The sequence below is a fragment of the Melanostigma gelatinosum genome (assembly GCF_949748355.1).
Source record: "Melanostigma gelatinosum genome assembly, chromosome: 15".
Taxonomy (NCBI): Eukaryota; Metazoa; Chordata; class Actinopteri; order Perciformes; family Zoarcidae; genus Melanostigma; species Melanostigma gelatinosum.
Window position 1 is genome coordinate 18,549,757 of NC_136648.1, and position 18,225 is coordinate 18,567,981.

An 18,225-nucleotide genomic window follows, 5' to 3' on the forward strand; every position below is an offset into this window, starting at 1 on the left:
CTGGCTGGAGTGAGGAGGAGACCAGTGCTGGGATGATGGGAGAGGAAGTTATTCTTTCTTTTTTTTCTTTTCTTTTTAAATGAGCTCAAGTTGTAATATTATTTGTTCTGACATATCAAAAGCAATGATGATGAAAATAAACTAAAGCCAAACAATGCCTTGGTACATCATAAATAACTAAATCCTCCTCTGCTGCGTCCCTCCACACATGCTGAACGGGGAGAATGCCTCAAGCTTCTCACTGGGGCACATTGGTGCGCCCCGCATCCAAAACTGGTTACGCACCAGAACAACGGACGCACATTGAAAACGACGCAAAGTTCAAGTCATGAGAAGAGTCAGAAGCGTTGTAAAAAGACTCACGGGTTGCAGCAACATGCAGGAGAGAAGGACGAGCACGCTGTTTGAAACCGCGACCAACATCTCCTGCAGAGTAGTTGATGCTTACAGAAAAAGATTGTAGAGAGTAAAAACAAAAAAGATGTAAGAGAGTGATATTCCTCCGCAGGTTGGTTCGGGTCTGCTTGCTGACTCTGTTCCAGCGCTCTGAGTGAGTGAATCGCACCGCTCTTGACATCCTCCTCTTCCTCCTCCTCTTCCTCCCTCTCGGGCTTTAGCTTGAACAACCATCGAGTAACCAATGAAAGCTGCTCTGTGGACGTCAGTAGATGATCAGGTGTAAACAGAAGGGAACTAAGCCTATCCATGAATTAATGTCAAGACGTGACTGAACCTCCGTTTCATTTGCTACAGTTTGTTTGTGATAAGCAACCGTGTTATCGTGGAATGTCACACACAGTGGTGGAAAGTAACAATTTAATCAAGTGCTGCAGGAGCCAACTTAAGTACAATATGAGGTACTTGTATTTGACATAAGTATTTCAGTTTGATACTACTTTACACAAGTCAGGGGCAAATATTGTGTGTTTGATGCCGTTACTTATTGAACAGCTATTTAGTCAATGTACAGATTATAGGAATTTAAAAGTTATAAAACACAGTTTAGATATAGATTAAAGCAGTGGTTTCCACGCTTTTTGACTTGTGACTTACAAAAACAACTGTGTTTGGCGGGGTCCCTATGTTTGTGATGGCCATGAGTCTTTTACCCTAGTTTCAAACAGTTTGATTAAGAAACAGAAGGAAAAATGATTTAAATCAAAACAGGAACTCAAATTTTTTCTGCTAATTTTTTTCCCTTGTCCTCTCGCCATATTCACGGTGTCACCATTTTCAGGGGCCCGACCCCCAGTTTGACAACCACTGGACAATCTACAACAGTAAAGGCTACTTATACAGTGCCACGCAACAGCAATCAACGGTGTCATGTATAATAATCAGTCACAGGAGCATTTTTATTTTTGTTTGCAGAAGCGATACTTCTTCTTTGATACATGAAGTATATTTTGTTGACTTTTATTTGGAATGGAGTACTTCTACACTGTTGTACTGGTACTAACATATCTGATCTGAGTACTCTATCCACCGGGGCTATAGATTAATATAAAAGCAATTATTGAGTTAATATGATTCTTTGAGGACTTACAGACAGGCAAGTGACAAATTGATAAAAATTGAATTAAAGGTAAATATCTGAATAAATATGAAGAGGAGCATAAATGGTATGATGAGGATGAAAATTAATGAATCAAAAACTTCCTCAGACAATTCATGTTGTTTTTTTCTTAAATTGGTCACCCATCTGTATGAAAAAGGGAAGCAGAGGAATATTAGATTTAGATTTTTTAGACCCCCTAAAACTGCCATGAAGTTGAGGCAACACAAACACGACTGCATATAGATGAAGTCATCAGCTGCACTTCACTGTGAATTAACATTGACAGTCCGACAAACTACGAGAAAGACGCCATTAAGATGTCTTTTTTTATCAGTGGTTCAGACCATATAGGAGACCATAATTCTGTAGTCACATGCAATAAAAATCAGTTTCCCTTGGCTCTCGAACATGGGGCTGCTCATAGCTGAAACGCAGCTCTCAGATAAGATAATACTGCTGTATGCACCGAGGATGATGCATGGTGCACATATGTTTGTGAAGTGGCTGCAGCATTGCTGTGGAGACCAGAGAGTTGTAAAGCTCATAATTCATCGAAAGCGATGTGGGAACCCTGAAAGAGTACGTCTGCTCCCTCTGGAAGTTGTGAGTCAAGGTGAAAAACAGGCAGCGCGTTTGTCTGCGGGTCAGATGGTTGCTCTGTCATCAGTCAGTGTGCATCGTGTGAAGAGATGAGGGCTGAGTCATTTACTTCCAACCATGAGGAATACACATTTCTGACAGCAATGCACAGAACCCGTCCTTGTTTCCCATACGGACTCCTCCAGTGGCAGCATGTATCTTACGCGTCATGGTCTGCTTTTACTATCGGCGGGTGACTCAGCGAGGCGTATGAAAGCTTTGATGGATGTCAGAATAACCCTCATCAGGGATAAAAGTTCTTGTTTGAGCCTTTTGAGTGCTTCTTGGATGACGCTTGTGGAATTTCAGGAGAGAACGCTCTTTTCCATCCCTGGTTTCTTGTGTTTATCCGTCTTACTTCTAAGACGGAGCATTTTTTTAACATTGCACAATCACAATACAGTCCAGAATGAGTTCATTTGTTGGTAATGTCAGACATTAGGAGTAACTCACTCACAATAATTACCCAAATGTTTCTTATAGCTGTCATTACAGCAAACATTTCACACCACCAATGTTTGCCACTCTCTCGTACCGGTGATGTTTCTCTATTTGTCCTCTTTCTCTGCTCAAAACTATACGGGAGCTTTGCACAATCAGCAACATCTTCATGTTTGATGCCATAAAAAAAGCATACAAATTGAAATGGGTGAGTTCACACTTGGTTAGGTTAGAATTAGGTTTAGGTTGGAGTTCGAGTAAGGGTCGGGCATTTAGTTGTGATGGTTAACAGGGAATCAGTGTCCTCACAAAGATATAAGTACAAGGTTTTCTGTGTATGTGTGTTTTTTCCATTTTCAAGTACACACAGTCTCCTTATGTCAAGGGCTTTTTGTGTGCTTTGTGCATTTGTGTTAGTCATCCGTTATTACTGGATAACTACAGGTCATATGTCACTCGTTCTCCATTGTCTTGAAATGATGTTATACAAGTAGGGAGATAGTGCAGAGAAATAAATACACAGGAACATCCAGGCTGTGAAGCATGTGCATCTTTTCTCACTCATCTACGAGAGTAAGGGTGTATGCATGTTTCAAAACAAATATTAGAGAATTTAGAGCAATGAAAGTCTGAAAGGAGGATTCAGGGACCTTTTGTTTTGCTGATGAAATAAGAACAACAACCATTCATTAGCCAAAGAGACTATGCCAGACTTTTCATTTTCTCCCGATGTTCGGCTCTGTTCCGCATCAACCCATTGGTGAAGCCAGACTGTGCGTGTTGTGTGTGTGTCATCAGACGGGCTTATTCCATGCAGGTTTGCAGACGCTGGGGGCTGCACCAAGGTTGCACATGTTGGAGCGAAAGGTGTTCCAACAACGTCATTATTCTGAAATGAATGCCATTTTGCTTTCAGTGAGCAGTCAAGGACACATTGAAGAAGAATGAATCAGGATGGCCATTGAGGAACTAAAAAGCAGCTCTATGGAGACATTCTTCAGCGGTGTGTTTTCTCTCATCTCTTCTCCAGGCATCAGGGGTTGAATTAAACTGTAAGTGTCAGAGTTGCCCCTGAAGAGTCACTGCTATTTGTGCACCAACGAAGGTCAAATCTACAGAATCTCCTGCAGTGCAGATACATTGTCAATATAGGCAACTATTTACACAGCCTAGGGGGGAAAAAGGGAGCTGGGAACAACAGTTGGATAAAGGCATCCAAATGAAGGGCGAAAATATGACCATGCATGTAAAACAGGTGTGTATTTACAGTCAAGCACTGTTTGCCAAGCGAATGACTGTTCAGTACACAGAGAGAGGCGGAGAAAAGGGAAGCTGGCAAAGTCTGACTCTTTACTTTATGATGCATCGGTGTAGAACTTTCGTCAACGCTGGCAACTTTCAGTAAAGACGTAATCGGGAGATTAGCTGCTTCAGTGTTCAGTGTGCTTAGGTGATCTGGACCTGTCTAGGGTGTTGTATAAGGTAAATCGGAGCGGTCATGAGATGATTAACAGGAGGGAAATAGAAAAAAACAAACATCTGCTGTACCAAACTATTGTACATTATCTGTAACTGTTTCTGCATCTTGTGAAACACTGGATGGAATGATATCGTCAGGCAGCTAAAAGTCATAATAAAACAACTTGAGAGTGGAAAATCATCCCGTTCACACCTCATACACACATGCAGGCTGTTACAGTCTCCATAAACGACTCAGCCTGCAAATCATCCCGTTCATGACGACATCATTCAGATTGTCAACATGAACTAGAAAAAGCATTTCCTGCTGAAAATGCGTTGGAATGCTGAAAACTGAAATTAATCGTAAAAACATTGCTGAAAATAGATATCCAATTCAAAAACAAATTGCAAAAAGCTTAATAATTCAAAAAGTTTCAAGATTACAAATATGAAAAGTCATATCACACCTCTCCTGAAAGAGCTGAACATTTTGATATTTGAACAGTTTCTGTGGCTTAAAAAAATTCATCAGTGGTGATATTTGTAGTAGTATAAGTTGTAGTAGAAGTATTATTAGTAGAAGTATTAGCAGCATTAGAATAAGTACTACTAGTAGTAGTAGTGATATTTGTAGTAGTAGTAGAAGTTGTAGTTGTAGTAGAAGTATTAGTAGTCGTAGAAGTATTAGTAATTAGAAGAAGTAGTAGAAGACGTAGTATCAGTAGTCATAGTAATAGCTGTAGTATTGGTCGTAGTATTTAATATCACAGTAGTAGTAGTAGTAGTAATAGTAATGGCAGTAGAAGAAGTAGCAGTAGTAGTACTAGTAGCAGTCGTACTAATAGCTGCAGTAGTATTACTACTTTTAGTAGCATGAATAGCAGTAGTAGTTGTCGTATAAGTAATAGTAGTAGTGGTAGTAATAGCAGTAGTGGTAGTAATAATATTGATGGTAGCAGTAATAGTAGTAGCAGTAGTAGTAATACTATATTTGCAGCAGTAGTAGTAGTTGTCGCAGTATTAGTAAGAGCATTAATTTTTTCAACAAAAAAGCCAAATTTTGAGCTTGTTTAAATACAGTTAATCCATGGGGCTTTTATTTTGAAAGGGTGGGGCTGGGTGGGGGGAGAGGGGGAGAGGAGACATAATCATAATGTCTGACACACATAAACAGAGGTTATTAAATGCCTGGCTTCATCACAAGCATTTCAATTAGACTTCACTCTCTGGGGCTTTTATTTTGAAATGGGGTGTGGGGGAGAAGGGGAGAGGAGACAGAATCATAATGTTCGATAAACACTAATCAGCCAAATTCAAAACACCTGTTTGCAGAGCCTTTAATCAGCAAACTAACTCACTCTGTGCCTCAAACATATCTGGGTGGAGTAAAAAGTACAATATGTCCCTCTGAAATGCAGTGAAGTAGTTTTAAAGTAGGTTTAAAGTGAGCATGGGAAAATAGAGAGTTCACGTATCCCAACACATTGTATTACTAAATATTAAACTGAACAGTGTACATTTTAAGTGTGCAAGAAAGTGATACTACATCAACCACTGATGTACGCCGCCACCTAGTGGTCATACATAAAGATATATGCTGCTAATTTCCTATTGGCTGATGAAACATGACGCATTGTGGGTAAACAAGGAAATGAAATCAACGTAAGCTTTTGGTTTCCATGAATGTGACCAAACTGCAGGTGTGTTAAAGTTTTTAGCTGCTTGTTTAACAGGTGAGTTTTATTCCTTTATCTGATTGTTCTTCACAAACACACGGTGTAACTTCCACACTGATAACTACTGTAGCTTACTGTGACTTGTGTTGACCTTAATATGTTGCTTCTTCCTGTTGCAGATACAGATATGGCTGACATTCCCATAAACCCGCTGCTTGTGATTGGTGTCGGCTCCAGCTTTGCTTTCTCTGGCCTCTTCTATCATTTGTACCAAGAGAAGAAAAAAGAACTGGAAAAGCTGAAGGCAAGTAGCCTACATCATTGCTTGTGTCATGCTTAAGTATTCACACAGCTCGAATCCTTTAATAATTTATCGACACTTGTTTGTTTAGGAAATACCCGTTTTCAAGCCAGATCAACATTTGCTCAGAGTGCTGAGAGCAAATCCCCACAAGCGACTTCAGTACGTTGCAGTAGAAGGTACAACCGTGTCTAGAATTAACAGTGAATGCAGCTTTGAATGGGGATCAGTCACAGCTATTTTAGTTTCCTGTTTCCTTCTGTTTTGAGGTCTGGTGCAGGCAGACGGGGAGCCTCTGGCCAGCCAGTTTGTCCCACGATGCTTTGGTGTGATTCAGAAGATATCTGTGGAGGAGCACTGGAAATACTGGAACTCCCTCACCAAGACATGGTGCTTTCAATCTACAGAGTAAAACCAAAAGAGTCTCCTCGTCAATCTACTAGCCTGCTTAATAATAGTTTCATTATCTTTCCAGGAATTCTCGGACAATGAACAGAAAAGAAACCAACAACTCGGTGCCTTTCAGTCTGGTCAGCCCTGGCTACATGAGTGACTTGTATGTGAAGATTCAGAACCCTCTGGAGGCCTCTGGGTGCTACCTGGACAGGGTTTATTACCGTGCAAGACATGCTGAGGAGGGCCTGGTGAACGTGGTGCTGCAGGGCCTCAACGGGGAGAAACCGGAGGTGATGGAGGAGAGCGAGGAGCTGCTGCGGGTGGGGACCACCCTGACCGGCTTTGGCGAGGTGGTGCTGGAGGGGGGTCAGGTGATGAGGCTGCAGGCCCCGCAGGACGGCCGCAAGTACATCCTGGAGCCCACTGACTACAGGAGCTTCATGGACAGGCACAAGAGATCGGCCAGCTGGTTGAAGACGCTGACCGCCGTTACGGGCATCACGGGGGTTTCTCTTCTAGCCAGAATCATTTACGGCCTCGTGGGGAATCAGGACGACAGATCAAAGTAGTCCTGTGCACGTGGACGCTGCAGGTTGAACAGCTTCAATAGCTGTGTGACGGCTTTTTTTGGGTGTCCCAATACTGCATCAGGTGTTTTATCTCTGATTCCACAGAACCGTCCTGCCGCTAAGAATATCAGTATATCATATAAGAATATCAGCAAGATGAAATCCCCGTCGGTCTAATGGTACACAGCAGCAAAACCACATTCATGTGTCCTCTAAGCTATCTATTTGTTCTGCAGTCACTGTTCAGCTTGTACACAAAAGAACGCTAATTACTGTTGTACACAATCTTTTTTTTCTTTAAGTGATGTTTGTATTCAATAAAACATTGAAGCAACTGTTCTATTCTAACACTGAGTGAGACAGTTTGTTGACAGATGATACATCTCCAGGCAGTCTGAGGGTCTTTCTTCTTTATTTGGATGTTGGCGTTCACAGCACACAGCCCTTACATGACGTGGCACTATGTGATCAAATGTATGTCAGCTTGAACTGTACAGAGAAGATCCGGGTGGATATTCGTGGTAAAACGCTGCCATGGAGGGTAAAACCAACTGCCTGAATCCCTTTATCCACACGTCAAACAGTTATAAAGTTTTACAGAGTCAGCATTGTCCTTTCTTAAGCGCTCCTCGTTATTCCCCTTCCTCCTCTGAAGACTCCTCAGCCTCCTTCAGCCACTGGATGAACTTCTGTAGCTGTTGGAGATAAAGGAGACCGGGGCGGGGTTTTGAGAAAGCTTCTGCAACTCCATCGCAATCGCTAAAATGCTCACAGGTACGAAAAACAAATACTTTCAAGTGATTAGGGAAATGTCTAAAAGGCACGTTGGGTTGTGATGCGATTTATTCAAATGTAAATAATGGGGGCGACTCTTATTGAGTCAAATAAACAGCAACACACACAGGTCAGGTGAGTGAACAAACCAATCACTGTTCAATTACAACAGTTACAATGTTATTCCCTTTGGTATTTCAATATTTACAAAAATGAAATGATCATTTGAAAAACCCAACCATGTGAATGATGTTTTTATCTTTTCCATAAAAGTCTGGTTTGGTCCCCCATACATAGTTTGTATTAATATTTTCTTCCTCTACATTGTTTTGAATCATTTTCTAATGCTTTATATCCCACCATCTTACCACATCCAAACTTCCACCCGTTATTGTATAACTGAAATGACGTCATAAGAACCTGTGTGACCCGGCTCACCCTGTACCTACCCCCTGGTTCTGGCGGAGCTGCTTGCTCTTGTCGGTGGTGGCTCCCTGCGAGAACCAGCGCAGTATCGTCTCCTCCTCCAGGATCTCCAGCTGGTACATGTTCATCAGGACCTGGATCAGGGGGCAAAAAAACAAAAACACCCACAGCATCTTCAGCACACGCAGAGCAAACTGCAGAATACTTTTCTCAGCAGATTACTGAGCGGTAGCGCTGATGGACCCTGACCTTGACCATAGCGGCCCAGTGGCTCTGCTGCTCCAGGAAGTGTTCCTCAAAGGCAGACAGACAGTCTAGATGGTCCTGTGCTCTCTTCACATAGTTCTTAAACACCGGCGCCCACTTCTTCAGTAACTGCGAGACGGACAAAGACAAAAGTGTGAACTAAATATTGAGGATCTTTGCTTCCATCGTGCCCACACTCGACACACGTAAGATGTATTTACCGGTAGGAGCCGAGCAACGTATAGTGATGGGGTAAGCTGGGGGCCCTGCTGCTGGAAAGGGTACTCCAGCACCACTCTGGTTAGAATCTGCATCACCTCTTTCAGGGTGATGTTGTAGGCGTACCTGAAGAGAAAGAGTGTGTCAAACTTTGCAAACGCGGCAATAGAAATGGCAATAGAACTGCGGGCAATTTTAAGTCCTTCCTTACTTGAGAGAGTTGATCTCAAGTATGAGATTGTCAACGCCGATGTTTTCCTCTTCACCTCTCTGCAGAGTCCCGAGCACCTCCAGCTGGAAGACTACACATGGCCAGACCAATGAAGAAGAGTCAGAGAGGAGGATGTCTCAGCCCAAACACACAACAGAGAGGCTGAAGTCCTCACGCATTAAAAAACAGAAACTCAGAGCCCAGAGAGACTTTCATATTGTGACAGATGGTAACCCGATTTTGCAGATTTGTTATTTCCAAATACTTCCAACTGCTTCCAACTGATGTGCACAGACTCTAAGTTAAGATATCTCACCCTAGAATTTGCAAGACACTTCCTTGGAGATTACTAGGAATTTACAGCAGCTTAGAATTATGGGATCATTTGAAATTAACGACTCTCACCTTTGACATCATCCATCTCGGGGGAGGGGATCACGGGGTCATCAGAATCATCGGGCTCGCTGTCCTCACTTTCACTCTCGGGGTCCGGATTCAACACCAAACCTGTTGCACAGGAACCAAAAGCCAGGCTGCTGGGACACGGACCACAGCATCATGGGATTTTTCTTTCTATGACGCTATCCTACCCCAGAGACACTGCGCCAGCTCTTCATCCTCTGTGTCATCCAGACTGTTGGCCTTCCAAATGTAGCCTTTTCCCTCGGCTCCAACCTCTGCTGGGTTAAACACTGGAGCACAGGACAGCCGCTCATTACCACAAACACTGAAGCATTTTATATCATTCGGGCACACGTCGGTACACACTCAATACACACCTTTCAGTTTGGTTTTGTCTTTGCTGTGACCAACCGCGGCATCGTCACTCAGGAATTCATCATCATCCTCCTCCTCTTCCTCCTCGTCTGGATGGTGCATGGACACCACAGTGCCCTCAGGGAGAGAGACGTTTGGTCCAATCACCACCTTGAAAACAGTTCCCAGCAAAATAAGTGATGAGCTAGATAGTCATGGGTTCACGGAAAGTGGTGGATTTATAGATATGAAAATAAAAACATGCATTGTCCAAATAAACTGCAGGACTTAGCAGCAACTTTCAAATCTGCAGCCAAAACCTTCTACACAGTGTTACAGGACCTTTACCACAAACAGTCCATTTTAGCTTTTTGCCGACATGCAAAGTTCTCCAGTGCAGCATTAACACGGGAAGAGGTTCTGCAAACTCATCAACATTTGATTGACCAGCTTCTTCTTTTTGAAGAGGGTTTGCATGTGCTGGCTAATAAGAGTTAGTGGTTGAAACAGTTTCAATGTCTGAATGAGTTTTGTAGCTTTTGAAACAAGGTGAAAATGGAAAAGAGATTAAGTGTTTTTAAATGTCAGTCATTTGCTTGTATGATGTTATTCTAGTTCTAGTTGAAGCAGTTGTCAATTTAAATGTGAATCGCTGCGATGAGTTGACGTTTCAGTTGAAGTGAAAGTGCTGAAAACAGTTGAACTGTAAATTTAAGGGTATTCACTGAAAGTTTTTGAACTTTCATCTGAAGATACAAGATGAAAGACGTTACAATGTCAGTTGAAAAGAAAGAGATGAAAGCAGTCGGATTGTCAGCTGGTGTGCAAGTGATGCAATCAGTTGAAATCTCAGTTCATCTTTAACGTGAACATCAGCTTTGCAAACTCAGTTATTTGAAATACAAGCTAATTGTAATGAAGAATAAATAATAAAAATAGATGCATTGCTTACATTATACGCCAGGACACACTGTTTATTCAGCATCACGCCTTCTTTGATCTCTGCCTTGTCACAGACCACAGACTGGCTGATCCTCACGTTGCTGGCAATGTGAACATTATTCCAGATGTAGGCATGGTCAAGGGTTACATCATCACCTGTTGTGTTAAAAAAAAAAGCAGATTGTTAACACTTTTATTACGTACTTGTATGTAATCTCCTACTTTCACATACACAAATTAGCCCTTTTAGTTTCGGATGCTGCCGGTCGGGGAGCTCACCTATGGTGCAGTCGTTACCGATGACGCTGTTATAAATGTAACAGTTAGCGCCGATGCTAGTGTCGGAGCCGATGAGGACGTTCTCCTCCATCTGGCTGCCGAGGCCCAGGCTAACTCCGGACCCCCGGTAGACGTTGTGGCGAGAAAACGTGCAGCTTCGTCCCTTCTGGTCAATGAAGTTGGCCTCGGGGGTGAGCGGGTAGACCCACCGCCGCACGAGGTCCGACGACACAGAGTCATACATGAGGAGGTTGGACACTCGGACGCCGTAACCATCCTTGGTGACGTGCATGTGTATCTGGTTGCCCAGAATCTAAATCGGAAAAAGAATCAATTAATGCACTGAATGGCATCCGTAGAACAGCACGATCCAAATCTCTATTAAAAACGACTGTGGCCGCGCCGTACCTCTTCATTGACCAACATCCCTCTGACGAAGTCGTTCCTGGTCTGGTAGTCAAAATTGTCTGTGAAGAGCTCAGCAACCTGAAAAATGAGAAAACACTTGTTACCTCGATCACTAATGGCGAGTTCCATAGCTCCTGCCTGTGTTTGGAAACTAACCTGTGGGGAGCAGATACTGATGTGACAGTCCAGGAGGTCGTGTCTGATTTCAAACTCATCGCTCGCACTGTGGAAAATGTTCTGCGAAAACAAACGGGAGCGACTGTCAATCGCCAATCAAAAGCCCCAGTAAGTTAAAGACGTGCCGAGATGTGGACCTCCTACCATGGGGAACTGCAGCCTCTTCAGCCCGTGGGTCTTCTGGTAATGTAAAATCCGCTGGCTCCTGCTGTCCACAGCAACAATGACATCATCCTCCTCGCAGCGGGACTTGTGACCCGGCGACGATTCCTTGAAGATCATCGTCATCACTGAGATGTTCTTCTCCATCTTTCGACGATACCTGTGCGCAAGCAAAACGACACATGGTATTACAGCAGCACAGATAGATTGTATATATATTTACTAATAACGTAATTTCTCCAGAATTATTATTATCTCTTACCTGTGCTCGTGCAGTGCCGGACCGATGTCGATATTCGATACCACGTCTCCGTAGACCAGCAGAAAGTCCGATCGCAGTAGGGACTTGGCATCAACATCCCTTAAAACGTCCCCTAGGGAGCGGTACTGCTCCGAGGTGATGATGTGGATGGTGTTAGGAGAGGTGGGTCGGCACCACTTCGACTTCCTGTCAGACATAGGGACAAGTCACAATCTTGTCATTGAGGCCAATATGCACAGGTGATGATAAACACACAGCACTAGTGAAAACTTACAGCAGGTGTTCCTTGATTTCACTGGCCATCCAGCAGCAGAAGACGAACGTCTCCTGCACCCCAGTGGACGTGAGGAACTCCAAGGTGTAGTCGATCATGGCGACATTACCCAGCGGCAGCAGAGCCTGTCATCATTGAAAACGTGACAGATGTCATGAGTGTAACTGTTCAGAGTCAGGGTGGAAATAAGACCCCAAGCACTGTTAAACAAAACCAACCAAACTGCTCAAATAAGAGCTTAATCGTGACGTGTTTAGCTCTGTTGTAATGGTTTCATCAGTGTCAGTGCAGCCCTGTCACTGTTTACAGCATGGACAGTTAGCAAACGTTAGCGCCCCCGTTAGCTTAGCTCGGTTCCTACCCTTGGCCGGTCTTTGGTCACCGGGAAAAACCTCCGGTTGAAGCTGTCAGCGACTAAAACAGCCTGCAGCGGCTTCTCCTCTTCCTCCTGCTCGTCTGCACCTTTTCTACCTGAAAGGCCAGCGCCCGAACGACTCTGTTTTCCTCCTCTACCGGCCATGTTTGACTCCCAAGTGCCAGTGCTAGCCAACTATGGCGTCAGACACAGCTACGGTGGCTGCGGTGGGACAATCCTTCTGCGTGGTTGTAGTGAAGTTGGTGTTCGCACGTTGCAGGATTCCTAGTGCCTTTGTTTACATTGTTTGGATTCCAACTACTTACTTTGTCTGAGGCATTACGCCACAATGCTATTGTCAACGAAAATGTATCATTGATGTTACCTTACAGGAATAGAACAAATGATATACATTTTTTTAAAGGGTTTGAAATTTGTATCATAATTATTTGTAAATATTTTAACAACCGGTACAGAAAGCATCCTTTTACCGATTGTTTTGTCGACTAAATTAAACAAAACATGGAAAAGGTTCACTCGACAGCCATGTCAGAATGTTTTGTAAATATATATCCTTGAGTAGCTGAAAACATATTTGGGAGAAACTTCCGAACTAACCGCCCAAAAATCACAACCGTAATCCAATTATTTCAAGTACAGTGATACTCTGATAAGCAGATCTTTTCTTTTGTTGACTGGTGTTTGGCTGCATGAAAATTTTACTACATATTTTCAATTACAGTCAACCCACATAAGAGTACTATCTAATGGAGGCGTATTTGAAAACCCCAATTCAAAATGCAAGTATAAAGATACCCCTTACCTTTTATGGCTGCAGAGGATAGTCACACAGTAAGTACATCACTCACAGTCATACTGACTCTCAGGGATTGAGGATATGAATTATATTTGAATGAAAACATGTTAGTGCTTTATTACTATGTTATTATCTTCATAATAACAAGCTTTACCGTCACTGGTTGACACACTTTGCACAAAATATTCTCTATAACATGATATCTTTCAGAATGACTTTATTGCAGAAGAACTCAGCTGCTGAACATCTGAACCAACATGTTTAACTTCATCAGAGACAAAAGCATCTGGCTCCTGCCGGCCAAGAGTTAGGCGAGAACCTTCATTCACTGTTCTGTGAAAGCTCAACAGTTTTTCAATTTGTCCTCAGCCACCTCAAGCAAAATACACAGCCAGAAAAAGACAACTACTACTGGTGTTGTCTGGTTATCTTCTTGGCATGCTCCAACACCGAGTCATAGCGCAGGGTTTTGGATGTCCAGGAAGATGGAATTTCCTCAAATCCAATCTGGGAGAATTCAAATACCACATTTCATAAATCATCGAAAATGCGATGCTGGTATAATATTAAATATGACGACTGTAAGATTAGCACACGGTTATACCTGGGCCCCAAGACAGGCTCCAATGAAGGACCCTCTGCTACATGTGCATCCCCCGCAGCTCATGGTGTCTCTGACAGCCTGCTCATAGTGCTTGGCTGTCAGGACTTCATATAGCGCTGCTTGGAACGCACCGGGCAAACCTGAAACAACATGTGTGTGAATAAAGCGAAGCCATTGTAACTGATTGTCTCAGTATTTGGCACAGTACATGTATGACAGCTGCCTGGGTGACGGTAAGTACTCCAATTCTGAATTAAGAGGTTGAAACGAGCTTTGTGAGGCTACCTCATGCGTTTGGAAACACAGTGGGGATTAGCTCCTGAGGAGTCTTCGACAGATTCTTCTTCACCTCGTGAATGTGCCCTGGAATCAATCACAGAAGAGGGTACACTCACAGTCACTCAAATGAAATACAATAAACATGTCAGGTAAAAATGTGACGATACATAAAACATACATGGTTGCATTTAATTTACTAAGTCACTATTCAGTAATGAGGAAGGGTGAACCCTTTAAATCACATGACTTTGGTGTAGTGAAGCAACAGAGCTGCAGGCCTCACATACCGATGACTGCTTTGTCCAAATCCTGGGGCTGCTTTCTGTTCGGGTCACTGAGCTGGTCGAGCACCGAGTCCAAGGCTTTGGGATCCGGACCATTCAGGATGTAACGCTCCAGGAACCTGAGGAAACAAGTCAACGTACAATCCGTTATATACATATATTCAAATTTAGAATATTCGTTGACAGTCCTAGTCAGCTGTAATAACTCACATTTTTGTCCTTTTCTACTGCAACTAATTGTCACTGCATTGAGATGTGTCAGTACTGATTACCTGGTGAAATGTCTTTGCACCTGTTGTGCCTTCCAATAAAAAAATAAGTACGATTTCTTTTTTGTCATTTGATATTTGTTTCAGATTCTGAAATGAGGAGTATTATCGGCAGTACAATGAAGTTAAAAACAGTAAAGTTAGAGCGAACTGATGTATATTTGGTAAACATACTGACCTTGCAGCTGCTAGAGTCTCTGCCACACAGGCATCATTGGTCTGGGTGACACGGACGGCCTGCTCAACTTTTTCCAGCATGTCGGGCTTTCCTGCATAAAAAGCCACTACAGGAGCCAGTTTGGCTATTCCATCAATCTGACAGTCGTTCTCACAGCCTGCGGTAAACACGACACATTAGTTAAGAGCCGTTTCCCTTCGTTATGTCTTTAGCTATTGTTATAAAATGAGTACAGATCTACCCGTCTCCTCTTTGCCTGCATCCACATTCTTCAGGAAGCTCTTTAAACTCCCGTGTCTCCATGGTCCCTGGATGGGCAGCTGAGGTCTTGGCCCTTTTTGTAAACAAGGACAAACACATGATCAGTTGAATATTCATTCTTCTGCAACAACATAATAAACGTCTCCTCTTCTGCGGGATAGTTTTCCTACCTCCTTTCTCTCTGTAAGGATCGTTGACAGGCGTGTCGTACTCTGATCCAGGACCAAAGAATGTCACTGTCCGCTGCTTCAGATCGTCAACATTTAGACCTAGCCATACAGGTTACATGAATTAGACAAGGGCGAACATGAAACTCCCATGTGAAGTCACACAATCATAGTACTGCAGAACCTATTGGGATATTGAAATTGGGTGAGATTGGTAGATAATCGTAGTGTCAACGACGACGGGAGATGCTGACTTATTGAACCTGTTCTTTCGAGGCTGTATTGTCCTATCGGCTCGATAAGATGAAGAAGCGAGCCTACCCCCACATTCAGACAGGGACTCCAGCAGAACAAAGGCCTGGTCACCGTAGCAGCTCTGCTGGCCCGTCTGCCTCCTGTAGAAAGGGTTGGCCGACTCGGAGCAGAACTCGGGGTTTGGATGCTGAGCCAGAATCCCCTGCAGCTTCTGGAGGTCATACACCCAGTGGAGGGGCTGCGCTGTAGGGGACGAGACAGCGGGTTCATTTCACTTCGGTCAGTATCTTGAAGTCAATCGACTAGCTGAGTGTAGAAAAGGCGCTACAACATGCAAAAACCATGTGTAGTCTCTTTAAGGGTAAAGAAAATAAGGCAGCATCTCAACAGAAAAGTGCCTTCTGATGACAAGAAGAAACTTGTAGAGTATTAAAACAGTAAGATAAGGAACCTTTTTTTACCTTAAGACATTGTATTGCCTACATAAGATACAATACCACACTACACTTTGACAGACTTGTTACCCGCTGCATCTGCAACTGCTGATCCTACGATGGCTCCTATCGCTCTGTTGGCCAGAGACGCAGCCATCTGCAAAAACATGCAAAATAATGTTGGTATTTAGGAGAATTGTTATTATTTGTTGATAAATAAATAAATAAATATATATATGGTTGTTATTGTAATTACAGCTGAAACTGTTGATTTGTCGGCTCAGCAGGCAGTTAATTGGCCACAATAATCATAAAAGTTTAGGCCACTTTACAGGCGGAACCACACAAGTTTTGCAGCTCATCTCTGATTCACATCATTGTAAACGTGTTTTGGGGTTTTGGACTGAAGAAGAGATTTGAAGCACTATGTCACCTTGAGCTCCAGGACATTGTGAGCAAAGCATCTTTCACTGTTACATGACAGATCACACACTGAAGAGCATCGATTAACCAAAAGATCGATCTCTTTATCTCTTTTAAAGTATATCTGCACCATAGAGACGCTATTATATGTCAGTGATCGGCACTCTACTCCTGTTCTCTATGATGTCTGACAGGCTCGTGTTAGCTTGAACTCTAACGCGATCGTCAATGGGTCAAAAGATATTCGTAACGTTCACTACTGCCAGTACCGTCTGACTTTAATGCAGCATTGTTTATCGTTACGACGACTGGGCCAAGCAGCAGCAGCACTGCTAGCTCACGTGAGCTAACTGAAAGTCGTGAGGCATTAAGATCAATATAGCCTTACCTTAAACTCCGTGTAATACAACGTGATACGTGCAAACTAATACTGACAGCCAGGTCGCACTGTTTACATGTTACTCATTGATGAAGTAAGTTCAATAAACAGTGTTCCTAAAACATGTTATGAAAGGTTGTAGCACCGCCCACGAGGAAGGAAGACTGTAACCCCGCCACCCTCTGGGCACACTTTGACCAACATTTTATGGATACTGTCGAAGCCGGAAGACACTTATGCTTTCAATACTTCAGTGTAGCCTTGGATGCATTAAAGACAATATTAAATACAACAAAGTTGTGGTATTATGGTGAATTGCATAAATTACACATATAATAGCCCAAACACTGACTAATTTACAATAGACAAATAAGAACTTTCTAGTTTGTACCAGTGTAAAGTATCAAAATCCAGTATTCAGTTGTCAATAGGCCATTAAACCTTCTTAAATTGGCAGCATTTACAGTGATAGTCACATCACACAGGGCTCAGAGACCCAGGGCAGCTGGATTAGGATTTTAGTTACAGATTAGAGACTAAATAGCGCCATCTACTGACCAATAGATGTAACTGCATCAGAAATAAGAGAATGGAAATGATTGCTCCCTCTTGTAGACAAACCATCACATCAGAGCAGGGGTATTCAACTAAAATTCCAAAAGGTCCAGATTGAGAAAATCTCCTCGGGCAAAGGTCCAAAACATTACTATAATATCTAACTCGCGCTATTTAGCGCCATACATATATATATATATATATATATATATATATATATATATATATATATATATATATATATATATATATATATATATATATATATATATATATATATATATATATATATATATATATATATATATTCAAGAAGCCTAGTAGTAGTAACAACGTCTCTGTGTAGTCAACAACTGTCACAAATCAAATAAAGAAAGTACACATCAATTATATTTTAACAAATTATAATTCTCAGTTTTCAAATTGAACTGGATGAATTATAAATAACACATAAAAATACATGAATAAATGTTCTTCTCATTTCAAGTACAATAAGAGCTGGAATAAAGAATAACTGACATAACAGAAAGCTTTTCAAAAATGTGCATCTTAAAATGAAGTAGTTAATTTTAGAAAAAATAATTTCACTGAATTGTCCTGCAGCTTTAAATTCAGTTCATTCAGGTGTGAAGTGATGTCAATCAAAAAAGCCACAATATTATATTTGTCTCATCTTCTAACAAGATAAATCAGTGAGCATGGACTTTATGTCTAAAGATCCATAAGACTAAGATTGTGGACACAGTGGCAAAACACAAATGTTTTTTTCACAAGAATCTCAAGCTGCT

The 18,225-nt window shown here is 42.3% G+C and overlaps 3 protein-coding genes across 3 annotated transcripts; 1 reads left to right on the top strand and 2 right to left on the bottom strand.

Annotated features, from left to right (window-relative positions):
• Window positions 1-5,739: 5,739 nt before the first annotated feature.
• Window positions 5,740-7,371, top strand: mul3 (mitochondrial E3 ubiquitin protein ligase 3). The gene is made up of 5 exons (XM_079285266.1): window positions 5,740-5,832; window positions 5,955-6,079; window positions 6,168-6,255; window positions 6,346-6,466; window positions 6,552-7,371. Exons 2-5 carry the CDS (start codon window positions 5,963-5,965, stop codon window positions 7,039-7,041), a joined length of 816 nt encoding a protein of 271 aa, XP_079141392.1. The 5' UTR covers window positions 5,740-5,832; window positions 5,955-5,962; the 3' UTR covers window positions 7,042-7,371.
• A 56-nt stretch (window positions 7,372-7,427) lies between these two features.
• eif2b5 (eukaryotic translation initiation factor 2B, subunit 5 epsilon) lies at window positions 7,428-12,711 on the bottom strand. The gene is made up of 16 exons (XM_079285265.1): window positions 12,539-12,711; window positions 12,178-12,302; window positions 11,904-12,089; window positions 11,624-11,801; window positions 11,459-11,539; window positions 11,303-11,380; window positions 10,895-11,207; window positions 10,626-10,771; window positions 9,697-9,844; window positions 9,508-9,609; window positions 9,323-9,424; window positions 8,918-9,008; window positions 8,709-8,832; window positions 8,491-8,616; window positions 8,265-8,375; window positions 7,428-7,736 (listed from the first exon to the last, which is right to left on the bottom strand). The coding sequence occupies exons 1-16, from the start codon at window positions 12,695-12,697 to the stop codon at window positions 7,674-7,676; spliced, it is 2,133 nt and encodes a 710-aa protein (XP_079141391.1). The 5' UTR covers window positions 12,698-12,711; the 3' UTR covers window positions 7,428-7,673.
• An 845-nt stretch (window positions 12,712-13,556) lies between these two features.
• On the bottom strand, window positions 13,557-17,051 carry LOC306789468 (crystallin J1C-like). The gene is made up of 10 exons (XM_079285433.1): window positions 16,892-17,051; window positions 16,171-16,237; window positions 15,713-15,889; window positions 15,395-15,493; window positions 15,205-15,297; window positions 14,964-15,120; window positions 14,520-14,635; window positions 14,239-14,316; window positions 13,954-14,093; window positions 13,557-13,856 (listed from the first exon to the last, which is right to left on the bottom strand). The coding sequence occupies exons 2-10, from the start codon at window positions 16,235-16,237 to the stop codon at window positions 13,758-13,760; spliced, it is 1,026 nt and encodes a 341-aa protein (XP_079141559.1). The 5' UTR covers window positions 16,892-17,051; the 3' UTR covers window positions 13,557-13,757.
• Window positions 17,052-18,225: the final 1,174 nt, after the last annotated feature.

Coding starts and splice junctions, on each gene's coding strand:
- mul3 (XM_079285266.1), top strand. CDS start 5,963: ATGGCTGACATTCCCATAAACCCGCTGCTTGTGATTGGTGTCGGCTCC. Junction 6,256..6,345: donor TCAGTACGTTGCAGTAGAAG/GTACAACCGTGT, acceptor TTCTGTTTTGAG/GTCTGGTGCAGGCAGACGGG. Junction 6,467..6,551: donor AACTCCCTCACCAAGACATG/GTGCTTTCAATC, acceptor TTATCTTTCCAG/GAATTCTCGGACAATGAACA.
- eif2b5 (XM_079285265.1), bottom strand. CDS start 12,697: ATGGCCGGTAGAGGAGGAAAACAGAGTCGTTCGGGCGCTGGCCTTTCA. Junction 11,802..11,903: donor CCGGCACTGCACGAGCACAG/GTAAGAGATAAT, acceptor GCTTGCGCACAG/GTATCGTCGAAAGATGGAGA. Junction 8,376..8,490: donor ACTGGGCCGCTATGGTCAAG/GTCAGGGTCCAT, acceptor CCCCTGATCCAG/GTCCTGATGAACATGTACCA.